Consider the following 19,913-nt stretch of genomic DNA (forward strand, 5'->3'; position numbering starts at 1 on the left):
TCACGATATTTATACTGAACTCTGCTGCCACTCAGTGATATTTAACAAGCAACGCGGGTTCAGCAGAAGATCAACCTTATTAAAGAAAAAATAGATTAAACTATTTATTTTATCAGCTTGTATTCTGCTGTAATACAGTAATAATTTCATAGTAAAGACAAGTCTATATAGTGAAGTGTCTTTGGTGTGGAGGTCACTGCAAACTTGCACTTTAAACTTGATTCGCTTTTATGCCAGACGCTCTTCCTGCTGCAGGGATTCCAACCTGCGACCCTCACACTCGCGCTCCTTTAAAAGACACACGGCGTCTGTTGCTCTCGGTAGCGATTAAACTGAAAGACAAACAGCTAGGGGAGATCCAAAAGAGCTGAGCTGAAGACAACTTGGACAGTAAATTGACTCACTGCTCCCACCTAAAGCACCAAAAGTGTCACTTGCTAGATGTTTACTTGCTGCACCTTTAAGGAAAACGCCTCTTGGTGGTGCCATAGCCCGGGTAGGGTGGGGGCGCTCTGCCATCCTCCCGTCTTCGCAGTGTCATTGATGACACTGCAGAGCTGAGGAGACTGACGAGGTGTTGTGTCCACTCACATTACAGCTACACGAAGGAGTTCCAGTCTGAGCTGCTGAGGCCATGCTGAGTCATCTCACACACACACACACACACACACACACACACACACACACACACACACACACACACACACACACACACACACACACACACACACACACACACACACACACACACAAACACGTGTCCCAAGCTGCGTTGAGATAAAATGTCAGTTTGATGTTACCTGGGGGTTTATGGTGCTGACTGCCCGCTGAGTTCTCACACACGGTGAACACGCCCATTCCTGCTCGAGTCAAACATGCTTACACGACAGAACGGGCCAATCGATCCAGGATGTGCTCGAAAAGTGATGATCGGATGAAAAATGCTCCTCCCTCCTTCCCCCTGCAGAGGACTCGGGGAGAGCGAATCGTCCCACGCCGGCACTGTCCCGGGAGTCAAGGAGGTCAAGGTTCAAGCCTTCACGTCTCCGTGGCAACCAGCAAGTGAGTCTCCACATACGTGAAAACCCTTTGTGATGTTAAACTTTATCACAACATCGCGATGTTGGTCGTAGGGCTGCGAGGTGGAGGAGCGGTAAGGCCTCTCACTGCACAGTGGGAGCATCCTCGGTTGGAGTCCGGGCTTTCAGGGCTTTTATTTTGAGAGTTTGCATGTTCTCTCTGTGTGTGAGTACTCCAGTTTACTCTCACTGTCAAAAAACCATGCGTTTGAGGGTAATTAATGAGGCGTTATCACTTCAAACGGGGCCTTAGTCATTTTCAGTATCAAAGCGTGAGAGTAAAGCTCAACTTTAGATTTGAAACGACATTTATGTGATTTTTATTTTACCTAACTTCAATGGCTTCATATGAATAATTGAGCCTAAATACATATATCACACATTCAAAAAACCTCCTTGAAACAGCCTGCACACCCAAAACACTACACAGCTGCTTTCATAGGATTAGGCTCCAATAACCTTGATGTACATGAAACAAAACAAAGAAAATGCCTCAGGTGGAATAGGACACTGTGGCAGTATTGAAGCACCCTTCAAGCCTCGGATCTGCATTGAGTCTGTACAATGAGTGTTTGTATACAAATTAGATTATAAAGACGAGCAATGAGAGAAAATTATAAAGGAAGAGTTGAGGTGACGTGACAAATGGACTGATTTGTCGGTGTTAAAGAAACTAGAAGGTTGCTGATTGGATTGTTAGACTAACAAGAGATTTTGCTGGTGTTATAGAAAGCTTGTCGAATAACGCCGGCTTCCCACTGCTCCGTCAGCAAGACTTTAAAAATCTCTCTGTGTACAACTTTTGACAAATCATGCAAGTCCTGGCTGCACTTGACTTTATTTCCCACAATCGGCAGCAAACACACCCATCCACTCCCTCACTCTGTGATTCTCTCACTCTCTCCCGTCTTTGACACTCTCACACTTTCCACGGGCCGCAGACTGGGCTGCGGGCCACGGCCTGCCTCAGTTTTCTGTCTATATCCTGTAGCACAGCACCCTGGGGGGGTGGGGGGGTGGGGGGGTTCATGACTCTGTCAGCAGGAAAACGGGTGGTGTTTACAGCCAAACGAGGAAGAGTCTCCTCAGGGAGCTGATTCACAGGAATTCCTTCCACGACAGCTATCGCTGACAGTCCCGCAGAACTCTGCATATCATTACATTAGTGCATCGTGTTCGGAAAAATAAAGAATAGCCATCTTCACTTTCTTCAAAGAACGTGTACACATGTGCCCGCTCGGTTATTTTTGCATAAATAGAGGAGGGAGCACCGCGTATGAATAATGAATTGTTGATAAGCTGCTGGGAAGGTTACAGGGAGGTTACACTGCAATTCTGCAAAACTGGGTTCACCTGTTTTCTCATCCTCCACCGGCTACCGTTAAATCTCTGCATTCTCAATGCTGTGAATAATCGAATATTTCATACATATTCCATATTCATTTCATATTTAATACTCCGATTACATGCCTACACAGTAGAGATCATACTGTTTGGATCCATAAGCAATAAAAAGCACAACTCCTTCCATGTGAGTCTTATTTATAATTTGCACCTTTTTTTTTTCTCCACATGATTTTGCCTTAAAATTATCTTATATTTTATAATTAATCTTCAATCTGCTTACAACCAATTCATTTCTTTAAATTCATTTTTTTTTTTCAAATAAGATGATCAATACTTTAATGTCCTTCTAACCCTGAAACTTTTCCTCCAGCTGCAACCCTGTCTCAAACTCCCTGATGTGCCAGTGTTTGAAAACCACTGGTTGAACTAATCTTTCCAACCTGAAAAGCATCTGATGTAATCATGAAAAAAAAAAAAAATGAACCCTTTAAAGTACACTTATTAAACTATCTGGAAATTATATTTCATTGTTAAAGTTTGAACAACAGAAACTCTAAAATAGAGTAAAATCTGCGTAATAAAGCCTAAATTTGTATTATTTCTTACTGGATTACTGTGGACGATCAAGGGTGCAGGATCAAGACATAACAGCTGCTACTGCTCTTGCGCGCCACAGCCATAGTAAACCGTTCTCCTGCACAAACGTGAGTAGATAGACAATAAGAACGATGTTTACCTGTCGAGTCGTGATTCCCAGTCCATATTCTGCTGGTACCTGCTAGTTTTGTAGTTGACAGTCACGGTAATAACAATCCAAAATGCTCGTCTCTCCATACGAATGTCCGCGTTTTCCCCTTGTTAATTTATATTGTGTTTTTTTTTGCTCTGCTGCATGTGTGTGTGGCTTCAGTACAAAAACCAACAACAGCACACACTAGTGGCCCAACATGCGAACTACATCATTTTCAGTGTTTCTGCCGTTCCCGTGGAAACAGACATGGTTTTTAAAACGTTGCCGTGCAAATGCCAAACTTTCCTGAAACGGAAGGCAAAAACGAGGCGTTTTCACTATTCTATTGCCGCTTTGAGAAGATCCCATTTTTCTCTATTCTCTGTTTGTGTCAACGTTTACAGGGGAGCAAAGCCAACCACAGCATGAAACATGAATGCATAATGCATAACACATACCACTGACATGATAGAGGAAACATGAACCTTGACCACAAGTCAGCACTATCAACAAAACCACTCATCCATGAATGGATCAGCGGTGGCTGACGGAGGGAGTGTGAGTTCCCATTAAGTGTGTGTGGCTTGTGTTTCTGTCCGGGACACGGTGCTGAGGGTCGACAGTCTCATCCTCTCCTCTCCACCGCTCAGCGTTCTGTCTTTATCCACCTCCTTACCTGTTTATTTCTTCAGCCTTTCACAAATTCTGCATCATCCTCTGTTTGATTAAATCAGGTCTTCCTTCTTTGGGTTAAAACTAATTACGTGCAGCTTGATCTTTCTTATTCCATTCACCTCACTCTTCTAAATGGATCTGCTATGAAGTATTGATGTTCTCTGTGAGAAAGCCAGCAGGGACAGCAGGAATCCTCTTTCAAACGTCTTCTGGTGTTACAGACTCAGTCATTCCAAGTCAATTCTGGCTTATTCTTTTTTTTCTTGTGCGTTTCCTCTGTGCCGGTCTGCACACTGCCCTGCTTTGTGTGTTCTGTAGATCACTAGTGGAAGAACCAGAGGGAGAAGCTCAAACTTACCTGCGACAACCACCTCTGCCCCTGAACGAAACTCCTCAACTGTACCCAACAAAAAGTTGGGAAACATAAACGTGCCTGCTCCGGAAAATCAATGCTGTCACCTTTCCCTGAACTCGACTTCCTCCCTGAAGAGGAGGCACGGTGCGAGTCCTCCGTCAAATATTGGCCTCACCGCAAAAAGCAGCAGAGGTTTCCACGCGGAGGGACACGCCCGCGAACCACAGACCACGGCCGCAGCGCTGACGTGCGACCCCAGAGTGAAGGATTCTGGGAAGCTGAACTCGTATGAGAAGACGCTGCTGCTTGAGAAGGCCGGGCGGGTTCAGGCGCTGCTGCTGACCGTGGTGTACCGGGATGGAACGACTCAGCTCGATGCAGAACAGGTAAACACACTGGGCCAAGATGGCGGTGAGAAGATTTTTAAAGTCAAACACGCTTTATTTTAAACACTCATTATAAAAAATAAGAAAAACAAAGGAGAGACAGTTCAGTTTTCTGACGTCCACCTCAGGACTGGATTATTTTGGTTTGAAAAAGAAGCCACTTACTCCTCACGTTAAAAATCAATAGGCTGAAGCCCAAGTCTTCCTTTTACTATTTAGACAAGATAACCCAGAATATCCCAAAATAACATTGACTGTGATATTTGTTGGAACTTTAGAGTCGAACATCAAGTTTAAGCTTTACATTCAAACAATAGTTCTAGAAGAACCCTGCAGCACAGTGGTGTGGAACTCATTTGATTTTAGGGACACACACACACACACACATTACACACACACCTCTCAACTGGACAAGAGAGTATTTCTTATTTTATTTAAAAAAAAATTCTGTGCTATGAAGCAAATCATTTCTTGTAATGTTCATGTTTGATGCAGTTTTTTTTCAAAATCTCTGAGTGAATTTCTTTTAAAAGTGAAAACTGAAATCTTACAGGATGTTGTGAGTCTCTTTACTGCAGGTGGACGCAAAGTGAATATCTGCTGTAATCAGTTTTAGATCTCAGCATTGGGTTAGAAACAGTCCAACCTCCATTGGGCAAATCTTGAATAGCACTTACTTTTATTTAAACATGAAGTCATTGACTCCTTTTGTGATATTGAGACTTTGAAACTTCGTCACTCAGAAGTGGTTTGTCTGTTTGCACTGGTTGAGGTTGGAGGATTGTGGGAGAGTGAAGGACAGAGAAGAACCTCTTCACCAGGGGTGTCGAACACATTTGACTTCAGAGGTCACATACAGCCCAATTTCATTTTGAGTGGTAAAATATTGCCGTCATAACCTTTAAATCTCAACCTGACACCCCTGGTCTCCATCAAACTATCAACAAAAAAAAAAAAACGGAAAAATTCTAATCTAAAAGTCAATCAAGTGAAAATTCACATTTCACAGTCATCAGTTCATATATATGAGTAAGTAAGTGTGTACTCTTGTGGCTTGCTGCCTCATTAACCAGCAGCCCCTCTGCTAATATTCCTCCTCCTCCATCCCCGACGCAGAAGCTCCCTCCTCCAGCGTGTGGCCTCCTCGTGCTGATGAAGAGCCACCTGACCTTCGGCGTGCCGCGGGACTCGCCGGCTCCAGACGACAGCCTGGTCTACTTGAAGCTGGAGCTCACACCTGCATGGGCCCAGCAACAAATGCATCAGAGCCAGCAGCTTTATACCAGGTGTGTGTGTGTGTTTATATCTGTATGAAAAGAATGATTAATATGAACATTTCACACAAAAGCACAAGGAGACATCTTTCTTTTTTTTTTTTTGTCTGTTTCCTGTAGAGATCTGCTCCTACAAGTGCTTTCAAGCTCTCAACTGGTGGTGTGCTACAAAGCCAAGGACTTGCTTCGAACAGTTCTGCAGTTTTACACTAAAGACCTGAGCTGGACAAAAGGTACTACAGTTTGAAATGAGTTGATAATAGCTGATTGTTTCCATCCTGCACAGCTGTGAAAACACTTTTGAACCGCTGCAGTACAACACGTGCTCGTTCTCTGTATATCGACATTTATCATCGGTCTCTTTCTCGACGTGACGTTCGGCCCGAATACGGCTCGTGCTTCCAGCTGTTTGTTTGTTTATTTGTTATCCATCCAGTGGCGGGCTGTCGTATCCAGGACCCGCAGGTTTCTGGGTGGCTGCTGGATCCTGCTGATTCCTCCTCCTGCTTCCAGGACCTTCTGAATAAACACTGCAAGCAGCCCCATAGAACACCCGCCGTGGGCACGCAGAAGGTTAGTTACCGTGCAAATTCACCGGGTTCACCTGTATGTGGTGCCGCCAAAGGCAAAGTCGTTTATGTGTTTATGTGTTTAAATAAAAACAAATTACGATAAAGCTATGAAAATAAGTCAAATCTATTCTTAAATGCATTTTTTTTGGGTTTTTATTTTACAAGTAATCATTAGAAAAAGGGAGGAAGTAAAATTTGAAACTAATCTTTTACCTCCTCTTCTGTTCGCCACCTCTTCACGACATCCATCAATGTTCGACAATCCAACTTTCTCCCTCAGCGCCTGAACGCTGGCAGCTCGGCTTCGCTCGGATTTAAAACTACGTTGAATTGATTCACCTGTTTTGTCCAGTTTGCTGGTGGGGTAGCTTTAATCACTGTGCTGGAGAAATAAATTGTATTCTCTCTGAAAATAGTCCAGCAGAAGAAGAGGGGAGTGCATCTCCTCCACAGCCTCTAGCAAACTGCAAACTGCAAACTGCAAACTGCACCCTGCGTGGAACAACAAGCCGGTTTCATTTCCTGGCTCATCAGTTATTTACAAGTTAGATTTTTTATTTTTTTTTGCACTGTTCTTTATCTTGTGTTGTAAAAAATTTGTGCTTACTCGCTTGTATCTGCTTCCTAACCTTTAGTGGTGCATTGCAGGTTTTTTGTTTTTTTTGGGGGGGACGGGGGGGACGGGGGGGGGGGGGGGGGGGCTTGTATCTGTGTATCTGTGCAGTAGAGTGACATCCTTGTGTAACGATTCCAAAGATCACAGTTTGTTTCACCACAGAAATAAACCAATCTTTTGCCTACTGACATGAAGAAGTCTTGGTCTCAGTCTGACGTGCCGCAGAAGGTTCAGCTGAGCAAAGCACCTCACACCTGGCTTGTTTCTGTCTGTTTTGCAGGTTTCTCAGGTCATCTCAGGTCTCTACTCTCTCTTCAGCCTTCATATGGAGCTCTCTTCTAGACTACAGGTGGCTTGTGCAGACACAGTATAAAGTACCTGCTTGTACATACGGTACACGGACTTTACTGTTTGTGTTTACAGAGCCAGGGGCTGTGGGAGCTCTACTCAGATTTGGAGCTGAACATGATCCCTGTTCTAGCGGGTGAGCATCATTAAAGATTGTTTAAACCTCAATAAACCATTTCAGTATATGTCCATATATACTGTATATATATATATATATATATAACAAATGCGTGTGCTGTTTCAGCTATGGAGAGTCACCACATCCACGTGGACAAAGACGCTCTGAAGAGAACTTCAGACTTGTTGGGGGTGAGAAATTTAATGACCTGGCTCTGATAATAACAATTATAATAGATTTTAGTTATACAGCGCTTTCTCAGAAACTCAAAAGATGCTTCAAAGTTTTAAAACACAGAACTACACAGATTAAAATCAGTGCTAAACCAGTGAGTTCTACATTTATTTATTTATTTTCTCATCATGCACTTTGAGAAAAAAGTAAAAAAACAATGTGTAGAATAGAGTAGAAACGGCTCCTCTGGTCCATCGCTAATCCGCCTCTGTAAAAAGTCGGTGAGGAGATCCGCACGCTGCTCAGTCTCTTCAAAGTCCTAATGATGATGACGACACTGTGTTTGAGCTAAAAGACAAAGAAGTTCTTTGTTACTAAAGTGATTCTGAAGTAGAGTTTCACTAGTTTGTTAAACTGCCTGCAAGGCATTTTGTAGAAATATTCACATTCGCTGGCTCATTTGACTTTTTTTCCCCAAAGTGCATTATGAAAAAAAGAAGAAAGAAGAATCTACCTCCAATCATTTATCATAGCATTCTTAGGGTGGACTTAAACAAACTAATGTTGCTGACTGCGTTTACACAGCAACGTTTCCAGTGAAATCCCAAAGTTTCTGGGGTCTCTTTACACAACGGTGCTGTAAGCACAACTTTTTGAAAACTGCTTCCAAGGTGGAACTTTTCAAAAACACTGTGTCTCCATGTAAACGGTGAAAACACGACTTTTCTGAGAGATCTGCTCATGCTCAGTCGATGATAAGGCACCAAAACCAACCGACCATCCACAGTACATTTTAAACATTGTGAATGTGTTTTAGTACTGAATATTAACTGCAGTTTGTCTAATGTGTTTAACAATCTTTTACCTTTCTTTTTAAAGGTTTGAACTTTTAACACGATGTCCTTTCACTGTTTCCCAAGTTATTATGAGCCTCCTTGAATTGCCTGAACGGTGCGACATAAATAATATAAATAAACCTGCATCGCCTTACTATTTATTTACCTGCGTAAAACTGTGAGGGTCAACCCACTACTGCATCACTCTCGGCAGATTGACTTGGAGTGCGGCTGCTGAAAACACGGTGCGGCAGACAGCCGCTGTTTTAATACAAATGAGAGCAATTAACAGTGGGAGTCTGTGAGGAAGCCTCTGGAAAGGAGGAAGAGTATTCCCTCGGTTTCACTCTCGTGGGGAGGATTAGTGCTGTGGTGGGCGGACGTCCTCCAGGGACGCGTCCTGTTTACATGCAGATAAAAACACATTGCAGAGACGATGGACACGCGTACGGATGCTGTGGACATGAGCAGGAGTTGCTCACATCTCCTCAGCCCCTGTTTTCACGCTGGCTCACAGCCTTCGCCAGCGCCGGCAGGGGTGTTGTTGTGGAGACCGTCGTTGATATCTTGCCGTGTTACTATAAATAGGATGGATAGTCTGTCTTTTTCCTTCAAGAGGCTGTGCTGCAGGGGAGGAAATCGCTGTCTGCCTCTGCCAAAATACCCCCATGTACCGAGGCACTGAAGTTTCTGCTGCAGAGCTTTTTGCACTGCGTCTCCGAGCGCGCTCTCTCATCCCCACTTTGTCACGTCGGATGTCTTTGTTTTGTTTTTTTTTTCGTTTTTTTATAACTGAGTTCCTCGTGTGTCCGGGCCTTTTCAGAAAGCATTAATAACATACAGCGGAACAAATGTCATCCAAATGAGCCTCGTTTGTTTCGTGTGTGTGAGATTTTCAGATTATTCAGGTCAGATTAGACAGAAATGCTTTTCCCTTCACATCAGGATCAGAATGAAAAGTCCACATTTGGATTCACATTGTGTGAAATGGAGAGATTAAACTTACCGCAGTGAGCCCGAGTGTTACCCTGTGTGTGTGTGTGTGTGTGTGTGTGTGTGTGTGTGTGTGTGTGTGTGTGTGTGTGTGTGTGTGTGTGTGTGTGTGTGTGTGTGTGTGTGTGTGTGTGTGTGTGTGTGTGTGTGTGTGTGTGTGTGTGTGTGTGTGTGTGTGTGTGTGTGTGTGTGTGTGTGTGTGTGTGTGTGTGTGTGTGTGTGTGTGTGTGTGTAACAGAGTACTAAGGGGGTACTATCTAATATTGATGAGGCAGTCTGGAGCCTGCTCTGGGCAGTGAGCGAGACACACAGAACAAAGTACACATTTTTTGGTATTACATGTCTGCCAGCTAACCCCGATTTCCCTCTTTCCTCCTTTTTCTGTCTCTCTATATTTCACTCCCCCCTCTTATCTGTCATGTTCTATTCCACCAGCAGTTTTTACATTTTCTCAAGTTGTGCCTGCCGTGTTACGCCCTTGTTTCACAAATGTCATCATCTATCGGGGTCCAGCATCAGCGAGGGCTCCTGCCACTCGCTACTCATCCATTCCTCCTCATCTTCTCTGACTTTTCAGCCACGCAGGCATTCGCTTCACATCTCCACTTTTCTCCAACCCTTTCAGCTTACACACATTCCCCACAATCCCAATTCTGTCGCTCTGTTCTCCTATTTTGTCTCATTTTTCTTTTTGATTTTCCTCTCTCAGACACGGTTGTTAGTCATATGATGAATTCCGGCACCACGGTAACCCTCCACAACAGTGGCGTCAAATCTGTGACCCACAGGCTAAACTGGCCGACAGCAATTTGACGTATTGGATGTGAAAGTAACAAATCAATTCTAAAGGATGTTTTCAGACCAGTTAATGTACACTGTGTACCTTTGGTGTGCACATCTTAGTTTGTTTGGTCTCTGCTCATGTTGACTTTTACTGCTCCGGTCCAAGTGCCACGACTGGCAGAGCGTCACGTTTCCATGACTACCAGAGCATGATGACATGGAGAGCGGCGGGTTTCCATGACAACCAGAGTATGACGACATGGTTTACATCATGTTTCCATGATTACGGCGCATGATGACATGATGAGTCATGTTTATATGATAAGGAGCTACTTTGCACAGCTTCTCTCAAGACACGATGATGAATTTTATCCCCCCCCCCCCCCCCCAAAAAAAAAGCACTCTAAAGCCTGCAGAAATCCTGTTTTGACGAGTCATTTCCACTGGCAGGCAGGATTTCAGTCTTGTGTTTTTTTTCTCAGGAAAATTGAAGTTTGACCATAAACTTTGTAAGAAGCTTCTCAAACTTTAATACTTCCAGGACGTACCTGTATTTAATTTTTTGCTCTCAAACATTGAACTTGTCAGCATTTATCGGTTGTTCCGCTTTCGTTTTACTGGCTCAGCCTAACTGAACATTAAATTAGGTTTACAGGACCACCGAACTAAAATACATTTGACTTCTCTCAGGGACGAAGTGGGAATATATAATAGATTGATGGTGGATGGTTGTTCGTTCTGAATATTGTAGAAGTTAGATTTTCTGGCTTTCACTATTGTCTCCTATATTCCCACGTGTACTTTATTCAGTCCTCATGTATTTTTCATCATTGGTTCTGTATGTTTTGGTTTTTATGAGTGTGCACGTGTTTTCTCCAGGAGCTAGTTTCCTCTCACTGCCAAAAAAAAACATTTCTTTAAGGCAAATTGGCGACTCTGTTGGTGTTTGTCTTTGTATTCATCCTGTGATGTCCTGGTGTAACCTTCCTTCACTCATAGTCAGCTGGGTTTGGCTCCCTGTGGTGAAGGAAGCATTATAGAAGATAAATGGATAGTTAAATGACTGTACTCATGGTAATACTGTATAACATGAGCAGGAAGATTCGATAGATTTGATTAGATGGACTGTAATGTCATGGACCAGTAGATCGATAACGACACCCTCACATTTAAAAGCTTCTTAAAAACACATAAGAAAGAGACAGCAGCCGCAAGAGATTTTAATCTTCTTTAAAAAATTATTTTGCATTCCTTTTACTGTCTTTGCAGACCTGCGCTACAATAGAACTATAACAATAGACGCAGGGAGAGACTACAGGGCAAAATATTAAGAGGAAATGTTAAAAAAATGAAATAATGTTGATTTAAGACCAGGGACAGCAACTTAAATCCAGTATGTTAAAGTGCTCAAGTGCAAATTAAAAACAATTAAATAAAGTATATCAATAAGATTGCACGATTTCTACATGTTGGCCATTTTACAGGTTGTTCTATGAATATATGGATTAAAGATTACATGTGAAGTGTTGTACCTTATACAGAATGCAGAGTGGCGACAGTTAACATCCTGCATGGATTTAAAAATATGAATGCCTTTCCCATCGTATGGTTTAGAATGGTACAACGTGAGATATCAATTTGATGACCATGTGGTATTTATTAGCATCATACATTAAAACAATATTGTCCCACAACTGCATGTCTAATATCCTGCAGGGTTCATTCTCATGTCTGGAATTAGTTGGATCATCTTTCACCGTTTGAGAAGTCTTTGACAGCTTAACAGTCACAAGGCCACAGAAATGACTTATCTCACCATCTTGTCATAAAAGAAAAACAACAACTGCTGTCTCAAGATACTGTAATTGGCTTTTATTTCCTCTGAGTGATAGAGAGCCTAATCTGGAATATCTGACGAAGACGTATCGTGTTGAAATGATAAACGGAATGTGACTCGACCGTAAACCACACTTTTCATCGTTATTGAAAGATATGCACAGAAAATAATTTTTTCATCTTTACAACAGCCTTGAATGTGTCACACATACACTGAGTTGTCACTAGAGATTAATTATCACCTCCTTTTACCAGATTATCAGCCACTCATTTAGTAAATTAATTAGTTCTACAGGCAGATGAATCATGGGCCAGCAAATATGGTGCAAAAGAAAGGCTGTGGCCTCTGAGATCTCTGGTTTATCAAAACGTTACAGCAGGGGTGTCAAACATAAGGCACGTGGGCCAAAACCGGCCAGCAAGAGGCTCCAATCCGGCCAAACCACCAAGCAAATTCTAAAGATTTCAAAGAAAACAATGCTTTTTTTTTTTTTATAAAACAAAAATCTTACGAGTAACGAACACAAGACATAAAAGTGATATCTGAATCTGACACTGATTGGAGGATTAGAGAGCTGAAGGTTTAATGAAAAAAGGTGTCATTTCTTGGCTTTGTGTGGAACAACAGAGAATCTCTTCCTTTGTCAGACCAAAATGAAACAGTTGGAGCAGGAGGCCCATCGAGAAGCTGGACAAATGTTCCTGGTGACCAGCAGCTCTCAGCTCCGAATGGTGAGTTACTTGTTTATTCTCCTGCTCATGCGCCCTGATTTTAATATCGTGAAGACGCAACACATCCCGGAAGATATACAGTGAACTGTTTACAACGTGAACAACCTCTGTGTGTGTGTGTGTGTGTGTGTGTGTGTGTGTGTGTGTGTGCGTGCAGTATGTGTACCTCGGTGTGCCCTGTGCTTGTTTCAACGTGCCGAATTTACATTGTTCGAAGGTTTTGTTTGAGAAGCTTCGGCTTCACGAGCGCTGCGAGAACAAGAGGCTCCCCAAGACCATCAACAAACAACAGCAGTCAACATCGGAAGCTGCAGTACGACACGCAAACACACACAGACACAGTATGACTGTCAAATCTCCCGGTGATGTGAACTAAAGCAGCTCCGTGATGTCTAATATAGTATCTACTGGGCATGCTCAGTTCATATTGTTAATAATGAAGAAATCACTGTCAATCAGACAGTGATTGACAGTTAGTAAAAGGGGCGGGGCTTCAAGGAGGTCCAGCAGCCACTATTCATTGGTTAAGGACCTGGGGTTGAAGGCGGGATGCTTCCTCATGGATCTCATAGCCAATGAACATGAATTCAGTGACATAACGTGATTGTATCATGGGGTTAGCGTTTACAATGTCTGGCAACAGATGAACAACAAACTTGAAATAATTTGTCTGTCTTTTTGTCCTGATCTTGGTTTTGTCGCAGCTTCTGCAGCTTCAGGATTTGCACCCTCTGCCGAAGATCATCCTGGAGTACAGACAAGTAAGTCGCGACTGAGATTTGTCATTGCGTGTGGAGAGCTGTCTGTCTGTACTTCAATCCGTCTGTCCAAAGTCAGAGTTGTCAATGTGAACCTGAATCTGCTTGTAATTAGGTATTTAAATGTGCGAAAAATCTGCTCATCTATATTAGAATTTGTACATGTAATAAGATTTGTCAATGCGATTGAAAAGTCTGTATTTTCAGGATTTGAAGCTGAAAACAAACAACTCACCAGCTACGAGTGGAGCAGTTTCACAATTGGCCATTAAAAGTATAGAAAAAACTAAATATCATAATAAAAGTGAACTCATTCGGTGCACCTCACTGCAGCAGATGTTCATTTATTTATTACTTCATCACCCGATAAACTATCCAGTTGGTCTTTATGTCCCAGTAACGAATGTCTTCATTGTTTTTACCAGCTTCACAAGATCAAGTCCACGTTTGTCGACGGGATTCTCTCCTGCATGACGAACAAGGTGAGCCTGAAATGTAAACGTAGTCACACCACATGTCCATGTCTCACAACAGGATCTTTCACAGCCTTTTGTTTTTGTTCCCTGTGAGATATAGATTCTTTTTTTTTTTTTTCTTTTTTTTTACACTTTTTCTCCGGGAGGCTTGGACTAAAAAAAAACCCCAAAGAAAGCAGTAAAACTTTAAGCTGAAGGATTGCTGGTGGCGAGAAGGACCCCAGCAGAACCCACAGCTTTTGTTATCGTTCACTCACAGCTCAGTTCTGGTTCAAACAGGACTTATGTACAATTGTATCCTCATTGTGTTTGTCACGACCAGTGTCCTGTTGTGTTTAATACTACAGAAGAAACACAACAGCCTAAGACAGTTATTTATTTATTTATTTGGTTTATCATACTATTGCTCGAACACAATATGGTCTCTCCTTGGTAGAGACGCTGTTTCCATTAGTAATGGTTCCACATGCATTATGATAGTGGTTTGAACACGTGATGGTGATTTAAAGTGTGTTTGACACAACTGCTTTGTAGTAACTGGAAAAAACGGGAGGAATAAAGAGGGGTTTATTAAAAAAGAAAGTTTTTTGCCGATAAAAGAAGTCAACATGACAAACTGAGGCGTTAACACGACAAGCTGATCTAACAGAATGAGAGGATATACTGTATAGTGGCTGGGGGAAACGCAAATGACATTACAAACACCTATTTCTCTTTCATTCATTTCTTTTTCCCGGCTTTTCCTCCTCGTTGGAATACAGTGACTGAGTATTACTGTCACTCTGTTCAGCTCTCGGGTGTGGGGAGGCTCTGCTGTGGTAACATCCAGCCACGGTGAAGCTGCAGTAAGACCGGTGTGCCGGAGCCTCGTGCTGGAGAGCAGCAGCTTGTGTTTGCCCGTCTGTGCTTACTCACTGCTGCAAATGAGTCTAGCTGTTTGGCCGCCTTGCCGAGGTCTCCTGCCTCCCGATGCAGCCGATTCATTTGGTGGGCTTTTGTGTTGTGCAAGCGGCGAAGCCGCCCAGAGAAAGATGCTTCGGACAAAACGAATATCAACACTGCGACTCAGAACTCGGACTTATGTGGGTTCGTGTGAAATGTAATTCAAATGAATATGACGCACTCGCAGCCGAAGGCAAAACATCTGAGGTCTACTTCTATTTAGCTTAAAGTCGCTTTTATTTTTGGTACTTAGTGTCAGGGAATTGTGAAAATTATCACTCTGCATTGAGATACAACCTACAATGTCTCGTATCGGTGATCTACTGCCAGAATTAATTAATGTTAATATGATCTGCAATCAGAGAATTGAAAATCTGAGCTCTTACATTAATATCACAGTAACTTCCATTTTCTTCCTTTTCTAATCAAGTAATCCACATGTAGCTTAGTTTATGTAGAGTTCAGTTTAGTTGAGCTTAGTTTAAGTTACGTTTGGTTTACTTTCACTTTTAGTATTAGTTTAGTTTATTTGGGTTTAGTTTGACTTGGTTTAGTTTACTTTAGTTCAGTTTAGTTTACGTGAGGTTTACTTGGATATAGTTTACGTTAGGTTTAGTTTGATAGAGTTTAGGTTTAGTTTTTTTGGTTTAATTAAGTTCAGTTCAAGTCTGAGTTTCATTTGGTTCACTCGAACTTGTTTAGTATTAGTTTAATGTCCTTTAGTTTGATTTAGTTTAGTAAAAGTTTATTGTAATTTTATTTTAGTTTTACTTTAGTTTAAGTCAATTTATTTTACGTAGCTTTAGTTTTGCATTTACGTCAGTCCAATTTGAGTTAATATTAGTTATATCAATGTTGTAAAGTTCACCTACCTAATAAAGTTTCCACCAAGCTGAAGCGGACGGACAGAAGACAGAGGAGTGTTTTTATTTGTCAGCTTAATGAGTTTTATATGTTTGGATCTCACTTGTACTGCAGCTCGGAGCTCAATATTCTGGTTGTTTGTCCTGCTTATTGCAGCCTCATAACTGGCGCTGCAGCCTGTAAACAGCTTGTTCAGGCTGAGCCGTCGGTGCCGTTCGGTCCAAACACAGAGTCCCAGTAATGACGGTGACGGCCGTCGCAGCTGTTGTTTTCAGGCTGAGCCGGTCCACACTCAATCACATTAGCTCAGCATTTTTATTATGGGAAGGATATGTTTCATTTAGCTGGACCGAAGCGCTCTGTCTCTCACTGAGTGTTCTGAATCTATCATTTCTTCCTGTGTTCTTTCAGAACTACATTTCCTCCACGTGGCTCCAGACGAGCGCTGTGACTGGGAGGATCTCTGCTAAACACCCAGTAAGTCACACCTGCCCGACTCCACTGCACACCTCTCGCTCTCATCAGGTTTACTTTACAAAGATTTCTGGTTTTATGAGCTTTTATAGAACAAACTTGAGACCGCTTTGGCCAACTGGAGCTCTCCATGGTGCTGATATTTTCTACTCGACAGACAAAGACTAAACTCTTACTTGTACATTCATTAATACTGAAAACTCCACATCACAATACATCATGAGAACTAATTGGCTTGATAGAATATATGTTTAGAGCCACGTTGTTCTTTGATACTTATTGCCTTTAAGAAACATTTACCTCATTTAGGTAGATGAGGTTGGCATCTGTAGGGAATCTATTGTGAACAGCAGATGTCAGCCTGGCATTAAACATGATAGTTGAATGCGTCATCAAAAAATAGTGATTGTTTTAGTTTGAATTTATCAGAATCAGTTATGATGGATACACACATGCATCTTGTTTGCAGAGTTTACGTTTGGTTTCATGCCAATACAGAGTATTTGAAAATGCAAATACTTAAAGAAATGTTTTATTTCCATCGCATGTTCGTTTACAGACTGTGACCAATTTCCATCTCTGATACTCTGACATGCGATTAGTCGATGTTGCAGCATGGTGGCATCAGATCAAAATGAAAACAGCAGCCTCATCCGCTGTTAATCAAGTATTAACTTACTCATCTGCAAGGTTGGGACACTTCGCCAAGAGAAAATACTCACCAACCCACCCAAGTCGTTTTTCCTCTCCTTCTATTGTTTATCTTAAATATTCTCCACATGGCTGTTGTTGCTCCTTCCCAGTGGGACAACCAGCAGGTTGGATGTTTAGCTGCTCTGCTCAGGTGCTGCCGACGTACCCCGAGAAAATGAGCATCAACCCGTCGAGTCTCATACCTGGTACTGGTGTCAGTACTAGTAAGTGATTTGTTTGCATAGCTAAACTTTTCCTCGGTATGTCAGCGAAATAATGAAGAGCAAAATTCAATTTTGTGCATCTTCACATAGAGCCTTGTTTTTTTAGGGGGGATTTTAACACAACAGACAGGAAACACTCAGCTCTTTTATATTAACCTCAAAAGTCAGAGTAACATAATTTTCTTTGGTCTTTCATTTTTCTTCCCGTTTCTTTCAGCACCCTGCTCTCTGTTGCTGTTTCTCTCTCTCTCACTGCATCGCAGTCACAAACATGCTCAAACAGGACCGAGTGCTCACAGACACAGATGTGCGGATGCGTTGTTATGCAAGCGTCAGCTGGGGGGTTTGTGGAGCTGTTTACGACGTGCCGCTGCCTTTGAAAGACACCAGGCCCGCGTTTCACACGCCAGTGCGACTGTGTCACACAATAAGTCTGTGCTGACAGAGAGAACGTGGAGTGGAAGTTGTTGTTTTTTATTTTTTTTAATCTTGTATACAAGAAGAGAGTCAGTTTCACGAAGCACATGAGAACGTTAGAGTGAAACATCCTTATACAGAGTATAACATGGGAGGTGTACACAGATGATGGAATGTGGCACTCCTTCACAGTACCAAAAGATAGTGTTGTAGTACCTGAGAGCAGTCTTGGTCTCGATGCCGGTCCTGAGGCCACATTTTCAAGGTCTTGATCTCGACTCTGTTTTTGCCCCTTAAAGTCTTTCAATACTTATTTACAACGCACCCGTCAGATGGTTGAATGTAATTTAAAATACAATCGATAATCAAAAACTAAGCTACACACAAAGCTATAAGAGTGTGTGAGATATAAAAAGTAGTAGAGCAATTATATGAGGGTAAACATTCAGTCAAGAGTAAATATCAATAAAAGGGAACATGATTAATCTGATGAGATGAAAGTAAACCAATTACACTAAATATGAGAAAATATGAGGTACTTTAAAACAGAAGAAATACATAAGTGAGATACATACAAATACTTTCTTGCGGTAGTATAATGTCAGTTGGGATAATACGGTATATCTTCTGGTTTAACACATCCAGGCACAATGTACCGAAGAAGACGTGAAGAACAGTCGACAGCAGAGCCACACTTTGTCTGTTTTGTACTTACCACCTTGATTATCAACACACACACACACACACACACACACACACACACACACACACACACACACACACACACACACACACACACACACAGCTTCATATGGGCCGGTCGATAGCTCATTTGAACGACACCCAGCTGTCATGCTCCATCGGTTGTGTCACTGAGCGCGGCTCTGTCTCTCACTCACACACACACACACACACACACACACACACACACACACACACACACACACACACACACACACACACACACACACACACACACACACACACACACACACACACACTGCTGCATTTGCTGTATTGCCTTGGAGACTTTTCTAATCTGACTTAGTGATTTGCGAGCGATGTGAGCAACACGCCGAATTGATCGCGCTGCCACTAGAAGATGTATGTGACTGCTGTGTAACACCACTTTTATCTCTGCTCGGTTCCCTCCACTCAAACACTGAAACAGTTCAGCTGATCCTCCTGATCGAAGGGTGAATACCTCTGTTGGGAATAGCCGTCTTTAACCGATCAGTCTTTAATCTGTTTCGTTGCTGCTTCCTGTTTTTGTTTACAGTTCATGAATTCTTTTTAAGGACTAACATCCACATTATGGAGCATCTTCCTCTAACTCAGAAGTGCACATTATTTTTTTAACCCAATGGTGACCTCATTCAGAAAAATAAGCAAAAACAGCAAAACCTTCTGCACACGTGTGCTATCCTACACTTCTTAGCATTTTCTGTTTTGGGCGCACGCCGCGCGTGTAGTTAAGCAGCCCTTCATATTCATTGGTTTCAAATCGGTTTTTGATCTACATACTATCAGTGACCACTAGGTGTCACTGTATGACAGCAGAATGCTGCTACAGAACTACAAAAAACCATTAATGCTTTATTCAACCGAAACACTGCAGAATTTAAAATAATTATAATAAACCTGGCTCAGAGGTGGAGACTTTCCACTGTTGCGGTTGGAGTTTGGGGATGGAAGAAGGGAAAAGGACAGACAGCCACACAGGTTGTTGGGAGGGATTCAAACCCTGGTTCGGGTAGAGGTGAGGGATTCTCAGTTCAATTCATCAGACTTTCTACATGCTATCCACCCCTGTCTCTTTCTTCCCCCTTTCCTCTGCAGCGACTATCGTCACTTCCAATAAATGCCACAAAATGCCCCCGAACTAGCCTGAAACTGGCGTCTTGCCTGCTGAAATGTGAAGTGAAAGGACAGACTCTTATCGGAGTCTGCTGCACCAGTTGACGGCACCGCCATATCAGGATCTGTCCTGAGAGTAAACCCCGCTCTGGATATGTGCCAGTGTTACATCACCACCAAAACCCATTCCGAAGACGACTGCAGAGCAAAGCAGTCGATGCAGGTCTTATTATGCATCATCAATCAATCACACACCCTCACATAAACGCGCTCTGCCTACTCGTTCTTTTGGGGAAACTACCAGCATATAACGATGAGGCATTTTCCGCCTCCCTCGGTGAAGCTGTAAAGACA

At 42.5% G+C, this 19,913-nt stretch overlaps 1 protein-coding gene across 1 annotated transcript in view; it reads left to right on the top strand.

Moving 5' to 3' along the window:
- The window catches only part of poln (polymerase (DNA directed) nu), a gene marked incomplete at both ends in the record, with an annotated part of 63,652 nt that overhangs the window by 4,210 nt on the left and 39,529 nt on the right, over nucleotides 1-19,913 (top strand). Inside the window, 14 exons of the mRNA XM_080486733.1 lie at nucleotides 968-1,062; nucleotides 1,134-1,153; nucleotides 4,321-4,572; nucleotides 5,689-5,858; nucleotides 5,967-6,079; nucleotides 6,283-6,419; nucleotides 7,315-7,401; nucleotides 7,458-7,518; nucleotides 7,627-7,691; nucleotides 12,771-12,854; nucleotides 13,072-13,167; nucleotides 13,559-13,615; nucleotides 14,038-14,094; nucleotides 16,306-16,371. Of these exons, the coding sequence (XP_080342859.1) occupies nucleotides 968-1,062; nucleotides 1,134-1,153; nucleotides 4,321-4,572; nucleotides 5,689-5,858; nucleotides 5,967-6,079; nucleotides 6,283-6,419; nucleotides 7,315-7,401; nucleotides 7,458-7,518; nucleotides 7,627-7,691; nucleotides 12,771-12,854; nucleotides 13,072-13,167; nucleotides 13,559-13,615; nucleotides 14,038-14,094; nucleotides 16,306-16,371 (1,360 nt within the window). The remainder of the gene's footprint in view (nucleotides 1-967; nucleotides 1,063-1,133; nucleotides 1,154-4,320; nucleotides 4,573-5,688; nucleotides 5,859-5,966; nucleotides 6,080-6,282; nucleotides 6,420-7,314; nucleotides 7,402-7,457; nucleotides 7,519-7,626; nucleotides 7,692-12,770; nucleotides 12,855-13,071; nucleotides 13,168-13,558; nucleotides 13,616-14,037; nucleotides 14,095-16,305; nucleotides 16,372-19,913) is intronic.

The sequence above is a fragment of the Lipophrys pholis genome (genome assembly GCF_963383615.2).
Source record: "Lipophrys pholis genome assembly, chromosome: 18".
Taxonomy (NCBI): domain Eukaryota; kingdom Metazoa; phylum Chordata; class Actinopteri; order Blenniiformes; family Blenniidae; genus Lipophrys; species Lipophrys pholis.